The sequence below is a fragment of the Brienomyrus brachyistius genome, chromosome 11 (assembly GCF_023856365.1).
Source record: "Brienomyrus brachyistius isolate T26 chromosome 11, BBRACH_0.4, whole genome shotgun sequence".
In the NCBI taxonomy this organism is placed as follows: domain Eukaryota; kingdom Metazoa; phylum Chordata; class Actinopteri; order Osteoglossiformes; family Mormyridae; genus Brienomyrus; species Brienomyrus brachyistius.
This window is the reverse complement of record NC_064543.1, coordinates 19,749,133-19,766,902: the sequence shown is the minus strand read 5'-3', so window position 1 is coordinate 19,766,902 and position 17,770 is coordinate 19,749,133. Positions and strand designations below refer to the sequence as shown.

At 44.9% G+C, this 17,770-nt stretch overlaps 1 protein-coding gene across 1 annotated transcript in view; it reads left to right on the top strand.

Moving 5' to 3' along the window:
• si:ch211-186j3.6 (neural-cadherin) overlaps window positions 1-17,770 on the top strand; it is a 106,137-nt gene that overhangs the window by 24,725 nt on the left and 63,642 nt on the right. Inside the window, exons 2-6 of the mRNA XM_049030283.1 lie at window positions 3,478-3,675; window positions 4,478-4,703; window positions 5,828-6,032; window positions 10,319-10,430; window positions 13,262-13,511. Coding sequence (XP_048886240.1) covers window positions 3,478-3,675; window positions 4,478-4,703; window positions 5,828-6,032; window positions 10,319-10,430; window positions 13,262-13,511 — 991 coding nt within the window. The remainder of the gene's footprint in view (window positions 1-3,477; window positions 3,676-4,477; window positions 4,704-5,827; window positions 6,033-10,318; window positions 10,431-13,261; window positions 13,512-17,770) is intronic.

The window sequence follows — 17,770 nt, the reverse complement described above, 5'->3', positions numbered from 1 at the left end:
TGTCATCCAATAACATCAGTAACTTTTCGGAAGACAATAGAAATTCTTGTTGCTTTTTATTGTATTGCTGTTTATTTGTATACTTCTTAAATGTTAAATAGTTTTTTTCTCTGAGCAAATATAGAGTTATTCATAGTACTGTAATTATTCTTCACCTGGGGGGTTTCAACAAGAAATAGTGAATAGTGAATAGAGAACAATGCTATTTGTGATTTAACTTAATTTTAAATTAATTTGACAAATTTTTGTAATTCTTATTGCTTTGGCTTCACAGTATTGATTTTTTTTATTCTTTTAAAGGTAAAGTATGTAAAAAACACATCTTTGTGTTTGAACTTAAATCATTTTGCAAGACTGTAAGATTTGCTGATATCTCTTTTAAAATAGTTTGTGTGTATTTATCTTATGTGATTTTGCTGCTTGAGGTGGGGAGAGAGTGAAAGAGAAAAATGTTTGGCTGGTTCCTTACTTCCTGTATACAATATATTGTTTCTTGTTACTGTCATATTAAGGCCATGGCGGTTCACAATCAGAAATCAGAAAGTGTCCTTGCACAATTGTACATACAATGAAAAATTATTTGGCTCACCCCGAATAGCAGCATTAGTGAACAACAATGGCACATTTAAAAAACAAAAAATGAGCAATATGCACATTAAATTTACATAATAAATTAGGTGACAGTGTATCGATCTATATGTGGTGAGGCTGTGAACAAAGTGTCAGGTTTACAATGCCTGCATTAACAGTCTTGGACTTGGGTGGATGTAACACCAGGGGCCTCCTTAGGTCATAAGCTTCTCCTCATTGCTTCATGTTTTCAGTAAGGATTCACATCTCGTAATGTAGTGTGTCTCCTAACACGTGCCAGTGCTGAAAAAAAGGATGAACTGCAGTGAATTGCTTTTATTTAACTTTTCAATCAAGCAGGTTATTTAATCTTCCTTATCTTCCAGCCCCGTTCCTGCAGGAGGTCCTTGGAGATCTGAGATAAACCAATTTACTCTCCCGCTCGCTAATCAGAAATCAGGCCTTGGCCTGATGAGCAGAACAGAAGGGGTGGGGGCCAGGAACTCAGTATTTGCTCACTATTTAGCTATCGGGATTAAAGTATAGATGAAAAATCTTCAATCAAATAATTTTTTAGTTAATTTTGCATGTGGCATCTCATTTCATGAAGCCATGATATAATAAGAATACTGAATTATATTACTGTTCAACTAGGAATAATGTGCATAGGAAGCTGTTTTTGTAGCTTTTACATGTAATAATTAATCTGTAGAAGCAGAATATTTATTTTTGATGCTTATGAAATCTGGGTGATTTTGTGAGATGTAAGATGGCATGTGGATTAACACACATCTTGTAGTAGGCTTTCCCTCATTTGTGGTCATGTGACCATTGTGTCCCAATTAGAGTCATGTGACAGGAAGTAAACTCCCTCATCCCCGCTTCCACATGAAAGACCATTAGCACTTCAATTTCTCAAGCAATGCTGAAGAGGCTGGTGAAATATAAATGAAACTCTTTGCAATATGTGAGCAGCCAGTCCAACCCTCTGGGGAGAGTGATAGTTGGAGCAATGGCGGGGGTGGGGGGGTTGGTGGGTGCTGAATTGGTAATGGGGGGTAGTAGGAGGATCTCTGGTGAGGGTTTCAATTATGGAGAGCACTAAAATCAAATGATACTGCTACTTTGACTATAATGCACATTGTCTCATTTGCAGTTTGGAAAGGCTTTGAGCTGGCATTTGGTCTAATTGGTATTTTGATGTGAAATTATAAAAAGTCAATATTCCTTCTTGTAAAATTACGAGAGCAGCGGTTTCCGGACAGCCAAATAGGCCCTATCAATCCTTAGAGAGAATGTTTAATTAGCTTAGCCTGACGCTAGCCCGCTGACTTTACCCTGGCCGACTATAGCACAGCTCTGCTGGTCTAGGCTACAAAGTAGCCAGTGGATTGCTAGGTTGAGAAGGGTGTGAGCTCTCCCCAGTTAGACTGATGCCTAGATGTCCATCTGACGACTGAAGGTGATACACTGACAGTCAGTGACAGTGCATGTTGGGGGTGGGGGGGGGAGTGATGCTCACTGACTAGATTGCTGGACAACTATGGACCATCCTAAGGTGATGGGCAGAGGAATGGGCAATGTGTCTGTTTGCAGAAGGATGGGCTGGTGTGGCAGGAGTTTGCAGACGATGTGCTGGAGGGCGGTGAGCACAGTGTTTATCATAATCTTGTGTGTGATTCATCATAGGAGGCCATGCGCCTCCTTCAGTCACATTGACACCAGAGGATAGTGGAGTACCTGCCATAATAATGACGATGGGGATGGAGAGGTGGTGAAAGAGGCAGAGATCCCATAATTCCGCTGGTCGTGTTGCAGAGGACTCTCATCTGAATGGGGGGGGGGGGGGGGGGAGGCAGCGGGGAATGTGTCATTTTAGAGGATGCTGCTGCTTCTGATACTGGATAATCTGCCATCTCCTTCCTGGGTGGTGCGGTGAGGGGGGTTGGGTATTAAGATGAAGTGATTGGACTGCAGATTGAAATGTGTGTTTCAGGTTCTTTCCAACGGATGGTAAGATAATTTCCTTGGCCTCCCTGACATCTATTACACTTTTCAATATATAACTTTTATCTTCAGTAAACAACTTCAGTGTTCTCTTCTGTGCAGGGATTTTAAGCTGCCGTTGTCGTGTTCTGCCTGAACAACTACCTAATTATTCACTTTGTTAATTATTGTAGATGACTGCTTGATTTTCTGTGGTGTTCTCTCTTCATTTTATTAATTGATACGATTACTCGCTTTACTCTCCCCTCCACCCACATCGTCTGGCCGTGCCGCTGTCCTGTTCCTGTACGAGCCCTCGGGTCATTCTACACTCCTTGACATTACCGTAATCCTGTTTGGCTGGTCTCTGGAAATTGCTTCCTTCGCTCACTGTCGCCCCCATGCTCTTTCTTCCCCCTACACTTGCTTGCTCTCTCCATCTATCCAGTCTCCTGGTGTAAATTTTGTGCTGTCTGTCAGACCGCATCCTGGACCCTGTGATTGGCTGGCAGCGACTTTTTCCCCACTGACACCCTCGCCGCCTCACTCAGCCACCCGGAGGAGGCGCCCGGTAACAGTGGATGGGGGGGGGGTGGTTGCTACAGAAATAAGGTGTTCCTGCACAAAGGCACCCAGACAAGGTGACTGGCACTTTAGAATAGCGAAACAAATTTGCCCACCAGAAAGAGCCTGGGTTACTGGCAGATATTTCTGCTAATGCATCGTGCCTCGGCAAACGTGCGGCTCTCCATGGGAGGTTCTGCCGTAGGTGAGGTCAGCAGTCCTGTGGTATGACGCTAACGAGATGCTAACTTTGACAGCGTTCCGGGCTCTGTCAGAATTTGCTGGAACAGTTTGACACTGTGTCGTGATTGTGAGTGTGTACTGTACGCTGTCTGCAATCATCCTCTCTCCCAATAGGTTCCGACTGGTACCTGGCCAGGGTGGAACTGCTGGTCACCGATGTGAATGACAATTCTCCAGAGTGGACCATGGTCCCATCCCCTTACCTGGCTGTGGTGTCTCCAGAAGCCACACCTGGGACACTTGTGTACAAGCTCCACGCCCGTGATGGAGATGAGGGCAGCAATGGAGAGGTGGAGTACTTCCTGTCTGATGGTCAGTACTCGTTCTATACTCTATGTTCCTCTCCCCAAGTATTTAATGTGCTTTTTTCCCATTTGATTCCCATCTCATTCCATTGGAGGAATTTGGCTGATGTTGAGAAAAATCCACTATCCAGATTACATACAGATTTGGCCTACTTGTTATTAGTGTCTTTTGTAATCTGGGAGCATTGGTTCTTGTGAGCAAGCTACCCTTTTGCACTGTGTGTGCTGTCTTGATGTTTGGCATTCACCACTGTGAGGCCCCATTGCTGCTGTTTGGTTTGCCCTTCTGTGAGAATGTCAAGCCTAATTATGGATCACGGGGGTGCACAGTGGTTAGTCTTTCTGGGACTGGCATAAAAGAGTGGTTTCTTTCATAATGCTAAAAGCCAACGGTGGTGTTGGTGACCTGATGGCCTGCGCACAAAAACTAATTTATGTCTAAGCATAAATGAGCCAATATGCTGTTTGTTACATTAGCAGGTACTAATGTCTGAACTAGCATATAGATGGGGAAAGCTTAGGCACAGAGAATAGGGTCAGTCAGGGCCCAGCACCCCTGTAGCACCTTGGGTTAAAGGTCCAGTGGTGGTATAATATTTTTTCCCTGAGACATGATTCAACCCAACAACCTTCTGGATACGTGAGCAGATCCTTAACCTACTGAGTTGCACAGCCTTCCCAGGGGTGGGTCGTTCACTCAGTGCTGAACAGACAGCTGAGAAACTCTTTCTCCTTCCATGGTTTTCTGTTTACTAGCGTAGACTGTTCGGGTCGCACAGCATGACAACTGTGTTCCCGGATCGCTGCAGGAGGGGATGGACGGTTTGATGTGGACCGGAAGAGTGGCCACGTCCGAACGACGGGATTGCCCCTGCAGAAGGACAGGGAGTACCTGCTCAACGTGGTTGCCACTGACAAGCTCGGCAGCCGTGGCCCCCCCGCAGTGGTGTCGGTGGTGGCCGGGCCCAGGGCGCCCCAGTTCACCAATGCCTCCTTCTCCATCTCCATCCCGGAGAACACTCCGGAAGGGCAGCCGTGAGTGATGCGCATATGGGCCCACACTCTGATACTCACACACTCACTCACTTACTCGTTCACTCACTCATACTTTAATGTAAAAACACATGTAAGTGTAAGCATGCAAATATTTGCACCTAGATTAGTACTTACATGCACTGAATCAACAGTAGTAATAATAATAATAATAACAATAACCATCATCATTATAGTAATAATCATAATAGTAATAATGAGCGCTCATATGCAATAAGTCTATGGTGTGTTGGAAATTTATGACACTGGGGGTTTCATTAACCATTATTCCTCTTCTCCCATGGTGTCCTTTCACAACATCTTATTCGTACTCATCAGTTCAGCAGCTGTCATTGGTGACAGCCTAGTCGAAGTATAAAATATAAGAAATATCCCCAAAAACATTATGGAGCACAGAAGGAGAAATTGAAAGTCCCACGGCCAATCTCCTTAGCCACTGTTGCTTAGCGTTGGCCGGAAATGGTATTTTTTCTAGCTCTTGTGATGAGGTATGATGTGGTGCTGTTGTCATCAGAGGCAGGGTGAGGTCCTTGAGTTTAATAGCTGTCCTGACCTCTGCTGACTCTTTCCGGCAGTGAGGTGGAGAGTTGGAGGCCAGCTGATCAGCCACATGAGAACAGTAAAGCAGTACAAATATTTTTTTTTAATAAAAATATTCTGTTCTCTGTGCTTTAAAAAAAAACATCTTCCCTCCTCAGTAATGCATAGGCTATCCTTGCTTCCTCTCTTTGGTTTACATTTAGATCAACAGCCCCAAACTCTATCACCCGATGACTTAAAAAGCCTGGAATGAAAACAGCGAGTGAGAACAAATGATAACTATTACTGTGTATGTGCCAAAACTGCAACATTGTATTCATATTCTATTCATATCGACTTATTCATAATTATTTTTGAAATGCCTTCTTTTTAATTACGACTCTAAGTTTAAGTTTTGAACCCATTTTACGCTAAGAAATCCTTGAGATCAAGGTATGAAATCTTAGATGTGTTGTTTGCTCTACAATAGAAAACACACATAACCTTATATTACGTAATATTTAGTGCACATAATATTGAAAGTGAAGACACTGTACCTACATGACGTTCCCTTTTTCTTCCCACAGCTTCCTGGTGGCCCTTGCCTTGTCCTTCCAGAGGCAGCCAATCAGCTACAGCTTGCTCATCAATCCTAGCAGCCTGTTCTCCATCCAGCAGGAGACGGGCGAGATCAGCCTCACCCGTGTCATTGACTATGAGAGTGACCAGCACCGCTACCTGCTGCTGGTCCGGGCCAGCGAGAGTCAAGACAGTCTGAGCAGCGCCGCCGAGGTGGGTCCACTTGGGTTATCATACTCTGGTTTCAGTGCACTCCGATGGGACGGAATGAGCTGTGGTAGAAAACACCAGGCTGAGCTGGTCTGCAGGGGCTCAGCGGAGTTCAATTACCCAGAGCTCTCATTTGTGGGGTTGTTAGCAGAGCCTGAAGCCCTGGGGCGGATCCAGGACAGGCTGGAGGGGTTATATCCCCTGGAAGGTTTAGGAGCGTCCGAGGATCCTCCAGAACAAGCTAAAGTTAGTGGCCTTGGAAACAGACGTCTGTTCTGACCTGCTTGACATGCTGCCACCTCTGTCCTCACTAGGGGAAGTGGTATGTTGATGATGTTGATGATGATGATGAGCTCAGCTCATTACATTAAACCCATAAGTGACCTGAGCAGATTTGACCATACCTAGGCTGTCATAGATTAATATAAGCTGTCTATTGCATTGTTTAATCCTTGCTATTGTGATAGCCCTAGTTTATGTGACTTTTCATATATATACAAATTGTAAGATGGTTTAGAACACTTCAGAAAGTATTTCCTCCTCGTTGGCCTTCATTTTTTGGTTCTTTAAAATGAAATAAGCAGCTCTGAAAAGAGAAATTCTATTTTTGAATTCTTTGCGGAGTGTCTCTGGGTGTTCTGTGCTACTCTGTTCTGTAACTGACATAGATTAGAACACATCTCGACCTACTTCAGTGGTAATAAATGTCTGCCTCATTCCATACAAAGATATTAGACAGTCTTTTGTTTGGGGGCCTGTCAAGTAGGGCTGGATCACTGGCATCTACATTTCTACTTTGTGGTGTTCCACAACATCAGAGTCCTCTATGGGATACCCTTACAAAAAGATGTTTTTTTCCTGCCTGTTTCACCTGGCTCAGCTGTTAGCCCTTAATGCCTGACTGTAGCTCCTGGCATGCAGGTTGAGGGCTGTATTCTGACATCCTTTGCAAAGTAAGCTGACCTAAGTAGTGAATAGATTCACCTAGAAATGGGAAGCAAAGCAAACAAAAAATGATTGTGGGAACATAACAAAGGAGGATAAACTGCATCAAGGGGTCCTGTGTCTCCTTGGGCAGTGTGTGGTCCTGTGGGTTAGGATGCTAGGCCTGTAATCGGAAGGTCAAATCCCATGATCAGTGGAGTGATTTCACCGTTGGGGCCCATGAGCAAGGTCCTGCATTTATCAGAATGGGTATGCTGCTTGGTATGCAATGTATAGATTTTGCTTTGCCTCTCTGATAACCACCAGGGACATGAACGAGCAGTGGGGAGTGCTCTCAACTGTGCCGTGTTCAGGGGTACACAGAACGCAGCACCTTGCTGAGAGGTACAGTATTGTGCAAAAGACTGTGGCAGGGAAAGAAAATGGTATTTAGATTATCCTTGTGTTGGTGTAAAACTATGATGTTGTGCCTGTCAAAGCCATGCCTTAGCCATTTCAGAACCTCTGCTAAGATCATCCTAGTATTTGCAGCGACCGTCCAGTGCAGCCATGTATTTTTTCACTTGGCCACTAGCACACCTCATACAGCTCAGTCAATCTGTCTTTTTAACCCAATATATTTAATTATTTAATTGAGCTGTTGGTGAAATTTACCAAAATCATGGAACGGCTGAGGTGCAGCCGAGGAGAAGTTTGGGAACTGAGGCGGTGTTCATCTAGTCATCCAACTAGATATCAGTAACTTTTTAGAAAACATTAGAAATTATTGCTAGTTTTTATTGTGTTACTCTTCATTTCCACATGTTCTAATGTTAAATTGTGTTTTTTGAAGTACACTTGCTACCCAGATCAACAGCTTTAAACATTTCTTTGGACTGCCTAAGACTTTTGCACAGTACTGTATATCAGCAAAATAAGGGCTTTCTGACAGGTAGGCAAAGCAGTGCTGTCATGCAGTGATGGAGGAAGCCAGCTGACCCTCACTGAGGGACCTCGAGAATCTGCACGATCCTACAAACATAAACCCAATGGGAAGAACTTGACACATTTTCAAGATTAAGCAGCTTTTGCAGGATTATATGTGTGGTGTATTGTTGCATACCCTATATACACTATATTGCCAAAAGTATTGGGACACCCCTCCAAATCATTGAATTTAAGTGTTCCAATCATTTGCACAGCCACAGGTATGTAAAATCAAGCACCTAGGCATGCAGACTGCTTCTACAAACATTTGCGAAAGAATGGGTCACTCTCAGGAGCTCAGTGAATTCAAGCATGGTACTGTGATAGGATGCCTCCTGTACAGTAAGTCTGTGAAATTTCCTCGATACAAAATATTCCATGGTCAGCTGTTAGTGGTACTGTATTACAACAAAGTGGAAACAATTGAGAACAACAGCAACTCAGCCATGAAGTGGTAGGCCATGTAAAATCACAGAGCAGGGACAGCGCATGCTGAGACGCACAGTGTGCAGAAGTGGAGAACTTTATGGAATGGGTTTCTATGGCTGAGCAGCTGCATCCAAGCCGTACATCACTAAGTTCAATGCAAAGCGCCAGATGCAATGGTTTAAAGCAGGCCAACACTGGACTCCAGAGCAGTGGAGAGTGGAGACGTGTTCTGTAGAGTGATGAATCATGCTTCTCTCTCTGGCAATCTGATGGATGAATCTGGGTTTGGCGGTTGCCAGGAGAACGGTACTTGCCTGACTGCATTGTGTAAAATTTGGTGGAGGGTGGATTATGGTGTGCAGGTGTTTTTCAGGGGTTGGACTTGGCCCCTTAGTTCCAGTGAAAGGAACTCTTAATGCTGCAGTATTTAAAGCCATTTTGGACAATTTCATGCTCCCAACTTTGTGGGAACAGTTTGAGGATGGTGCCTTCCTCTTCCAACATGACTGTGCACTAGTGTACAAAGCAAGGTGCATAAAGACATGGATGAGTGAGTCTAGTTTGGAGGAATTTGATTGGCCTGCACAGAGCCCTGACCTAAACCCGATAAAACACCTTTGAGATGAATTAGAGCGGAGACTGTGAGCCAGGCCTTCTCCTCCAACATCAGTGCCTGACCTCACAAATGCTCCGCTGGAAGAATGGTCAAAAATTCCCATAAACACACTCCTAAACCTTGTGGACAGCCTTGGAGTTGTTGTAGCTTTAAAGGGTGGGCCAACTCCATATTAAAGCCTATGTATTAAGAATGGGATGTCATTAAAGTTCACGTGTGTGTAAAGGTAGGTGTCCCAATTCTATGTTAGAATTTATTTTTTTTAAATCAAATGTCTTGACTTTGGAGAACTCCTGTTTTTAACGTGGTGATTAACAAGGCCCAGTCACCAATTAAGCTAGAAGAATGCACCACCATGTCTAAGGAATCTGTGTGTTTTAATCAGCCCAGCTGCTGAGTGTAAACAGGACAAGGTGATTCTTTCTTGCTGGCCCTCTGCGCCGGGGTGTGACATGGTATATAAACAAAGATTTATGTTGCTTTGCAAAGGGCAAAGCGTGTCTCTCTCTCTCTCTCTCTCTCTCTCTCTCTCTCTCTCTCCCCCTCTCTCTCTCTCTCTCTGATTCTCTCTCTCTCTCTCTCTAGAGAGCTATGGCTTTTCAGGGACATCCTGAACCATACCCCTACTAAGCCTGATTGCAAAGGTCTACACCTGCCCCAGAAGTCTATGGCGACTGTCTATTGACTTAGCTCCATCTTCTCATTATGCTAATCTCCAGGGCTCCTCCTCCTCTTGGCTCTCCTAACAACAGAACTGTACTTCCTCTGTTTGGAAAAAAGAGGCCACACCTGCGCAGGCTCCACTGCCAAGGCCACTTCATAGCTTATAGACTTACAGCTCGAACTTAAAATAGAAGCTGGACTCAAACATACCTTCCCTCGGTTTCTTTCTACCCTGGCATAGCCGCAAGCAGAGTGGGTGCACGGGACCAAGGACCATGAGTCAGACTGTGTTCCGGAACTATTTGCTCGCACGGGCTGAAAAGCTTTGCGTTCTCGTTCCCATCTCACAGAGCGAGGCACGTTAGTCTCACAGCAGGTACCGAGCCTGAAGCATCGTTTCTGTTGAGCCGTTCAGAACCCAGCGGAATGAGTACCCAGACGTTGAAGATTTCAGTGTCCTCTAGCCAGACTAGCAGAAGGCTCATTTCCCACAGGTAGCAGATCCTTCTCTCTGATTCAGTGCCAGAGATGATTACCGCTGTAAAATCCCTTCGCGGCGTGCCTTTGGGGACAGGGTCAATTAGGAACATTAGCTGTGTTCTCACTGCCTGCCCCTCCATTACTGGCTCTACCCCCTTTTCCCTCTCCACTCTGTGCTGTTTTCTGACAGGTGCGAGTGGTCATTACAGATGTGAACGACTGCATCCCAGAATTCCTGCAGTCCATTTACAGCAAAGACAGCATCCCAGAGACGGTAACAACAGCAACCTCTCTGCTTCAAGGTGAGATGGCCTGACACTTTCACAAAGATCAATGAAACTGAGAGCTAATTTCTGAGCGTTTCCCCAGTGGAATGTTACAGCTGTATTCTTAGCAAAGAAAATTAAACCAGTGATCCTATTTAAAGATGCTGCAGCATTGACCCAACTGCGAGTCACACTTACAGTACAACCCCCCAGCTACAGTGAAGACCACTTCCTTCTCCTGCTGGAGTGGCTCTACCGCCCACGGTTGCCTGTATCATTTCTGAGCAAAGCAGAAAGATTAGTGGTTAGCAGTGAGATACTCTGGTCTCAGGGTGGCAGACACTGAGCAGACTGCCTGCCCTGTATTCCCTGTGGAGCGTGTCAATGCTCTTCTCTCAGCCGGGTTCCCGTTCCTTCTAATTACTCGTTTTCTGCTGTTCGCTTGTGCTCTCACTTGCCCCCATCCTCTGGGGATTGACAGATCTATATTTCAGTGTGCTCTACAGTACATTCCATGTAAACACTTTCAGAACACTTTCAAATCACCCTCAGTTTACATATGAAGCTTTGGGTTAAATGGTGCGTTCAATGCTCCACATCTACCAAACGTAAGTTGAGTTCGTTGAGTTGACTCGGTTTTGCAGTTGTTACACAGTGCTGAACATCGGATAGGTTGGTATCAATGTATGTCAGCATACCTGACCTGATGGTTCATGGTTTGGTTTTGTCTAAAATAACTCTCCAAACCTTTTGTGGTATTTTAAAAATATTTTTTGCCTCCTAGGGAATCAGTAAGCAGTGTACCTGACTGAGCTCTGTTCACTTCATGTTGGTTTACTGTGGAAGCAAGACATGTACTTGCCTGAGCTGTCTTTTTCAAAGGGACTTTCCAGCTTTCCAGCTTAGGACCTCAGGCTGTGCTGGTATCTGTCCGTCCTCAGCTCTTCATTTTGTTGTTCCAGGAGTAATTTGATTACTGCATCACCTCTCCTTACTTCAGCTGTAGACCTGGTGCTAATTAAAATGTGTTCCTTAAACCTTAAACCTTGCGGCTGTTGAGGACAGGAACTGCCAATCAAAATGCAAGCCTTGCGGATCCCAAATGTCACAAGTTTTGCAAAAGCTGGGCTTCATGGTGATATATGACTGAGGCTAAAACCAGCACACCAGTAACAGGAGGTGTTTCTAGAATATTCAGGTGTTTAAAAGTGGTCTTATCTGTTCTCCCTAATGACAACACTGAATTGTAATGAGTTGTTATATTTCATGCTCAGCATTTTGAGGAAAGTGGCCATATTCTGGGTTCATTATTGTTGACGGTGTTTATAGAATCGGCTTCATCATCCATAGGATGATGTGTGTAGATTCGGTTCTGTAGAGTTGCTCTGATACACAATCTATCATCCTGGCATATACTGTACTGCTGAGATGGTCCAGGGTGATTTCAGGTGCATCGCTACAGACAGAGTCATTCTCTGTCACGTAGTGGAGATTGCCAACACGCCGTCATCAGCATCCTGCCAGTTGATTGACAGAATTCACTGTGATTGGCAGTTGAACCGCCAGAGGAATTATGGTTCTATGGATTTTCATTTGGGTTCCACGCACAGCTTTACCGGTGAAATAAACCAAGCTGGAGGGTGACGGATCAGTACCGGGTGAGCCGGTCGGCCATGTGAGGGCAAGGAAGACGCAGCCTGATGATCAGTGTGCTGCCAGGTGACTGATAGGCTGCACCGTGACAAGCTAATCGCTGCCTGATGGCCTGGCCTGGCAGCGTGGCTGAAAGGATGGCCTTTGTTAGGCTGGCCCTGCTGTGCTCCTGCAAAATGTCAGTGAATAATGCTGGACTGAAGAAACTGTGGCTAAGTCACAGCGGCCATGATGAACTTCACTGCATTAGGATGGGCCATCCAAGGAGAGAAGAATACCAGTTTGACAGTCTACTGTAGGGGGAATTATGGGCGACAGCAAATTTATATTGCTTATGTGGAAGGTAATTCAAATAAGTCATATAGATCAGTGCAATGCAATGTAAGGTGACATCCTTACATAAAACACTATGACGGATTAGCAGGGCGTATGATGAGAACAGGCAAGTAACAGCAAAACAACATTAGATGAATGGACAAAGTATCGTGATATAACGGGGGATATGGAAAGCAAAGTAACGGCGTGTCATTTTGCGGTGGTGTAACTGTCATTCAGTTTATTGTGCATTATGCATAATAATCAATATTTATTTGGGAGGTAAAGTGGCATAGATGAATTACAAGCTTATAGGCATACGGATGAACAGATATTTTAATAATAAGTTGTCAGAAAAAATTCCCAGGGGCTGTCTGTATGCTGGCTTTTATTCCAACTCAGCTCCCGACAGGAATAATTAGTAGTTAATCATTTGTAATATTTATATATGACATTATCAATGTACTGTGGTAAAATCAAGTGTTTCCCAAACAAAGAGAAATCTTGGCAAATGCATGATCATTGTTTAAAAGACTGGAAAACTGCCTAATTGATGCTTTTGTCCAAAATGTCTCCTGTGGTTAAATGTGGAAATGGTGGCAGATGTACTTGATTTTCTGAAGTGACACCACCCCGGGGGGCAGTGTGTGACTCAGTGGGTTAGGCCTGTGATCCCATCTTTTGGCCCTCTGAGCAAGATCTTTAAACCCCCCATCCCTCACCAAAAATTGTCTCAAAGGAGAAAAGATGGCATATGCAAAAAACGGAAAAATTCCAGGATACACGTGCTTGTTTTTGTTCAAATGGCAAAATAAAGCATTGTTTTGCTTTCACTTTTCAAAAGTTTAAGTGCAGTGGTGAGGGAGGGAATTTGGCTGAAATGTGCCTCTCTCCCCCAGTGTCGGCCAGCGACTGTGACTCGGGCCCCAACGCCGAGGTCACCTACCACACACTGAGTCCAGATTTCAGCATCTCGCCACATGGCACCGTTTTCCCCGCCCGCCCACTGGACTACGAGCGGCCCAACCATCTCTACGAGTTTGTGGTGATGGCTATGGACAGGGGTGAAGCACCTCGCACGGGGACCGCCACTGTGCGCGTGCGTGTGGCCAATGTCAATGACGAGGCCCCCGAGTTCTCTCAGCCTGTGTAAGTACCTGCTGTCCGCCGTGCCCAGCATCAGCTGGACTTCAGTTACTCCTACTCAGATGGCCTAAGGAAAAATATCACGTATCATTTTTGTAGTGTGTCGGTTAACCAGTTGCATGTGATCAGGGGGTCACTGGTTCAAATCCCAGAGTCGTTAGATTTTCCCCTATGGATCCTCGAGCAAGGCCCTTAACCCCCAGTTGCTCTGGTGATTGTACATCACTTTGGATAATACATCTGCTAAATAAATAACAGGTAAATGTAATTATCATAGGTGGGAACATAGTGGGTTTGTAAGGAGATCCGACCATGGGGTGTTTCTGTATCATGTGTTCCTGCTGCACCACCCCCTCGTTACCGTTTGAACGTAGTCCTGTTGCTTAACCTCTCTACCGTCTGCTGATGGAGATCCTGCTTTGCTGCTAAAGCAAGTGCCTGCTGGGGTCTGCCTTTAAATAGCCCCACGTGGCCCCCTCTTTTTCCCTTTTGCCTCCCTCCTCCCTTCCCTCCTATGTGTCTCCCACATGGAGCCATGTCCCTTCCCCAGAATGGGATTCAGCTGCTAATTTGCAGAATTGTAAAATCCCGAATGAGTGCTTTAAAAAGGCAAAACCGCTGTCACTGGCTTAAATATCTGTGATGGAATTTTCTCTGCTCTTCTCTGTTCCCTGCTCCCTGTTCCCTCTCCTGCTGTCTTTTTTCTTCCCCCTGTTTCTTGCTCTGGTCTTTGCATCCTCTAATTGGCCGGTCTCTTGCCACCCAGCCCTGGGTATTGGTGAGTCCAGTCCAATCAGCCGCAGCGATGTTTCTTGAAGGGGTCCGTAATAAAATCCTGATTATCTGTGTGTGTATGTGTTCAGGGAGGGGGATGGAGGTAAGATAGCCTGCTTGATCACCTGGTGTGGGATGCAGGGGTTTCATGTCTGACAGGGGCCATTTCCTTGACCAGCTTTTTGAGTGAGCACAGAGCATACCTTCAGGATTCGATGCTTGGCAATCGAGAAGCCAAGCAATCAGAAGGAGGCGGGAAAGTGACCTGTTTTCTGTGCCTCACCGTGGGAGACTTTGGTTGACTTTACCTGTAACGACAGGGAAATTATGTCTGTAGGATGTTTTTTTTTTAATGACAGTTGCTGCAGACCTTGGCTGTGGAATCTGACAAAAAAGGATCTACAAAAGAAAAGTGCAGTGATCCATACACATCTGTGACACATCCGTTTTTAGGACTGATATTAATTGTGGAAAGCAATAGAATCTGCCTGAATATTTTTCCCGACTTACATCACCCTCTGAGAAAGGAAGGAAAATATCCGCAGTGCACTGACTCGGCACTCATATCAGGTCCCTTTGTGGTCCTGTGACAATGACAGTCTTCAGGAGTAATTACAGATCCGTTTTGATGTGGCTGGAAATTAAATTGATGGGGTAGATAATGAGGTGGCTGAGGTGGGAGGGTGGGCAGGAGGTTCTGCTTGAGAGGCGCCATTGTTGTGCACTGCGAAATGGCTAACGGCTGAGCCTTATCACTCCCTGGCCCGAGCCGGTCGCCGTGGTGACAGATCAGCACACAGGTAGTGTTGGTGGGGGTGTTGGTGATAGATCCCACATCATGTTCTTGCTGTCGTCCCCTCAGTGGAGGAGAAAGGGGGCTCTTCCTAATGGTAGGCACGCCATGGGATCGAGGGGCAAGGAGTGGGGGATCTGTGTCTGGAGGTGGTGCAGATTGACGAAACAGTGGTGCTGGGGCTGTACGACCCCCGGGGCTATCAATCAATCCCTTTTCAATCTCTCCTCGACTGCCCATCCGTCAGCTCCACACTCCAGCCAGTGTTTGTACTTATAATTCCTTTTGCATGTTAATAGTTACAGTTTAAAACCTTGTGCTTGGCATCATGTGTGAATGCTGATGCGTAGAGGTGTACTTACTGCCGCTGGAGGGGTCACTCCAGGCTCTGCCGGGCTGCCGGCTAGTCCCTGTGTAGGCCGTGAAAACGGGTGTTAGCTACTCTTAAGTGTTGGGTTGGACAAGTTCCCCTTCCTGCATTCTCTGTTTGAGCCATTCATTCGTTTGACAAATGAGTTTGTTCACCAGGGATTGCAGATTGAGGTCATATGCATTCTGGAAGGGTTTTAGGGTGAAGTAATGGAGGTAAAAAATATGGAGTCATCTTGAAATTGCAGCCTTGGACCGTAAGCACCAAACGATACAATAACTGTTAACTACTGAAATCCTAAAATGATAATGTTCTTGTGTGGTATTATAATGTACAGCAAGAGGGTATTTAAGAGCTAAAACAATTTCTGTACAGATATACTTCATTAGTTAATCACACTTAATTAGATAATATCTATGTGAATTGTTGCATGAAGAAAAGAGTTTTCTTTCGATGGCATTGAGAGTTTCTGAATAGAGTGTGTGGAGGGGTAACCTCACCTTCCTGAGGACAGGGGGAGAAAAGAGGCATCATTTCCATTCCTTCTGAAATGAGTCAGAAGGGTACAGAGTCTTGGGTCCTCATATTCTGTTAGCTGGTGCTTTGGTTAGCTGACCCAGCTGTATAGGAATGACCGTGAATGATAGTGGGATTGTCAGATCATTCATGGCCAGTAAGTGGTTTTTGATGGCTTGCCAGGGTGCTGTGTAGCTCCGCTACATGTTCCAAAGGTCATGCCTTTTATAGGTCTTGACCTGAAAAGTAAACGTGGTTGTCAGGCCCTTCATGGCAGCCGGCTGGTCCTGCAGTCAGACTCACTGGCTTTCCTCGCTCATATGTCGCTTTGGTAAAGCATTTCCTAAATAATTAGAGCTTGCCCAAATAATTAGCGCTTGTTTTACCTAAATGTAAAATAAACAAAAAATGCTGAAAACTGCTGGCTGTGTCACAGGGATGTGTGAGGGCCTTTCTCTGGCCTGATCATCATACAGAAGGAGCAGAGAAATTGACGGTGCAGTCACACAAGGGACTCGTCAAAACTCATGACCTGCCTTCCCCTCAGTCAGAGAAGAACCATAACGAGATATCGTCTGAGTTGTTAGCCGGCTTAGCTGACTGTGTAAGCTAGTGTGTGCTACCCCGCCTTAATGAATGTGTTTTTGTTGGGTTACCTTCTTCAGCCTGCTCCTGTAAATTGGCTAACTGGAATTGGACATGAATCTGTTACCTTGCATGTGTGGGTTTGTGTCAGCTTACGATTGCAGGGGCCACAAAATATAAACTGAACTGAGCATTGAGGTGGTAACCCTGGCTCAGCCCAGTGTCTGCAGACAGGATTGTGTGTGAAAGGATGGATGAAAATCACTGACAGGCTTAAGAGAGTGTAAGGGCTTGTGTATTCGTGTCTGTGAGAGACAGAGATCTAAACAGTGCATACAATTCCCCAGTGTCTGTTGTTAGATTAACTAGAGTGCTGCTTCCCCAAGAAAGACTGCCTGTAGGTATGTGTGTGTGTGTGGTCCACGTTTACGTTACATTGTGGAAACATTGGTCTCCCACAAGGCCATAAAAATCTCTTATTTTTGATGTCATGGGGACCATTTTTTCAGGGACATTCATGGTGAAATTTAGTTTTTATCAAAATCAGTGACTGCCATGAAAAAACTAAAAATGCAAAAACTCTTGTATTTTGTTTGGTTACTTATGGTTATGGTTAGGGCTGAGTGGGGGTTAAGGTTGTCATAGTTAGCGTTAGCATTTTTCCCATAGAAGTGAATGAGTGGGCCCCAAGGATAAGTATACCCTACATGTGTGTGTGTGTGTGTGTGTGTGTGTGTATGTAAGCATGTACATTGTAGGGACCAACTGTCCCCCTGTGAAAGTGATATGTATATTTGGAAATCACTCTTTCATAAGGTTATAAAATAAAAAAGTATTCGCAGAAAGAGGAAAACTTATAACCTCTTGAATTAATGCTATAAAAAAATATGATTTTTTGATTACTGGTGATAGTGATCATGATTGAGTAATGCAGTACTTGTCATGGCGACGGGGTGTGGTGCGGGCAGGAAATGAGGTGGACGATCTACTTGCAGCTCCAAAACAAAAAGGGGTTTTATTTAATTCCCTTACAGAACACTGGGAATCACACAAAATAAAGGATCACGAGGGGTCAGAAATCTACTGTATAATAGAACTACAAGCTACAAAAACCATAAGGGAAACATAACCAGGGAGCAAGGCAACACAGGGAGCAGAACCAGGAACAGGGTACAGGACCCAATGCATATGGCAACATTACACCATGACATTACGATGGCAGAC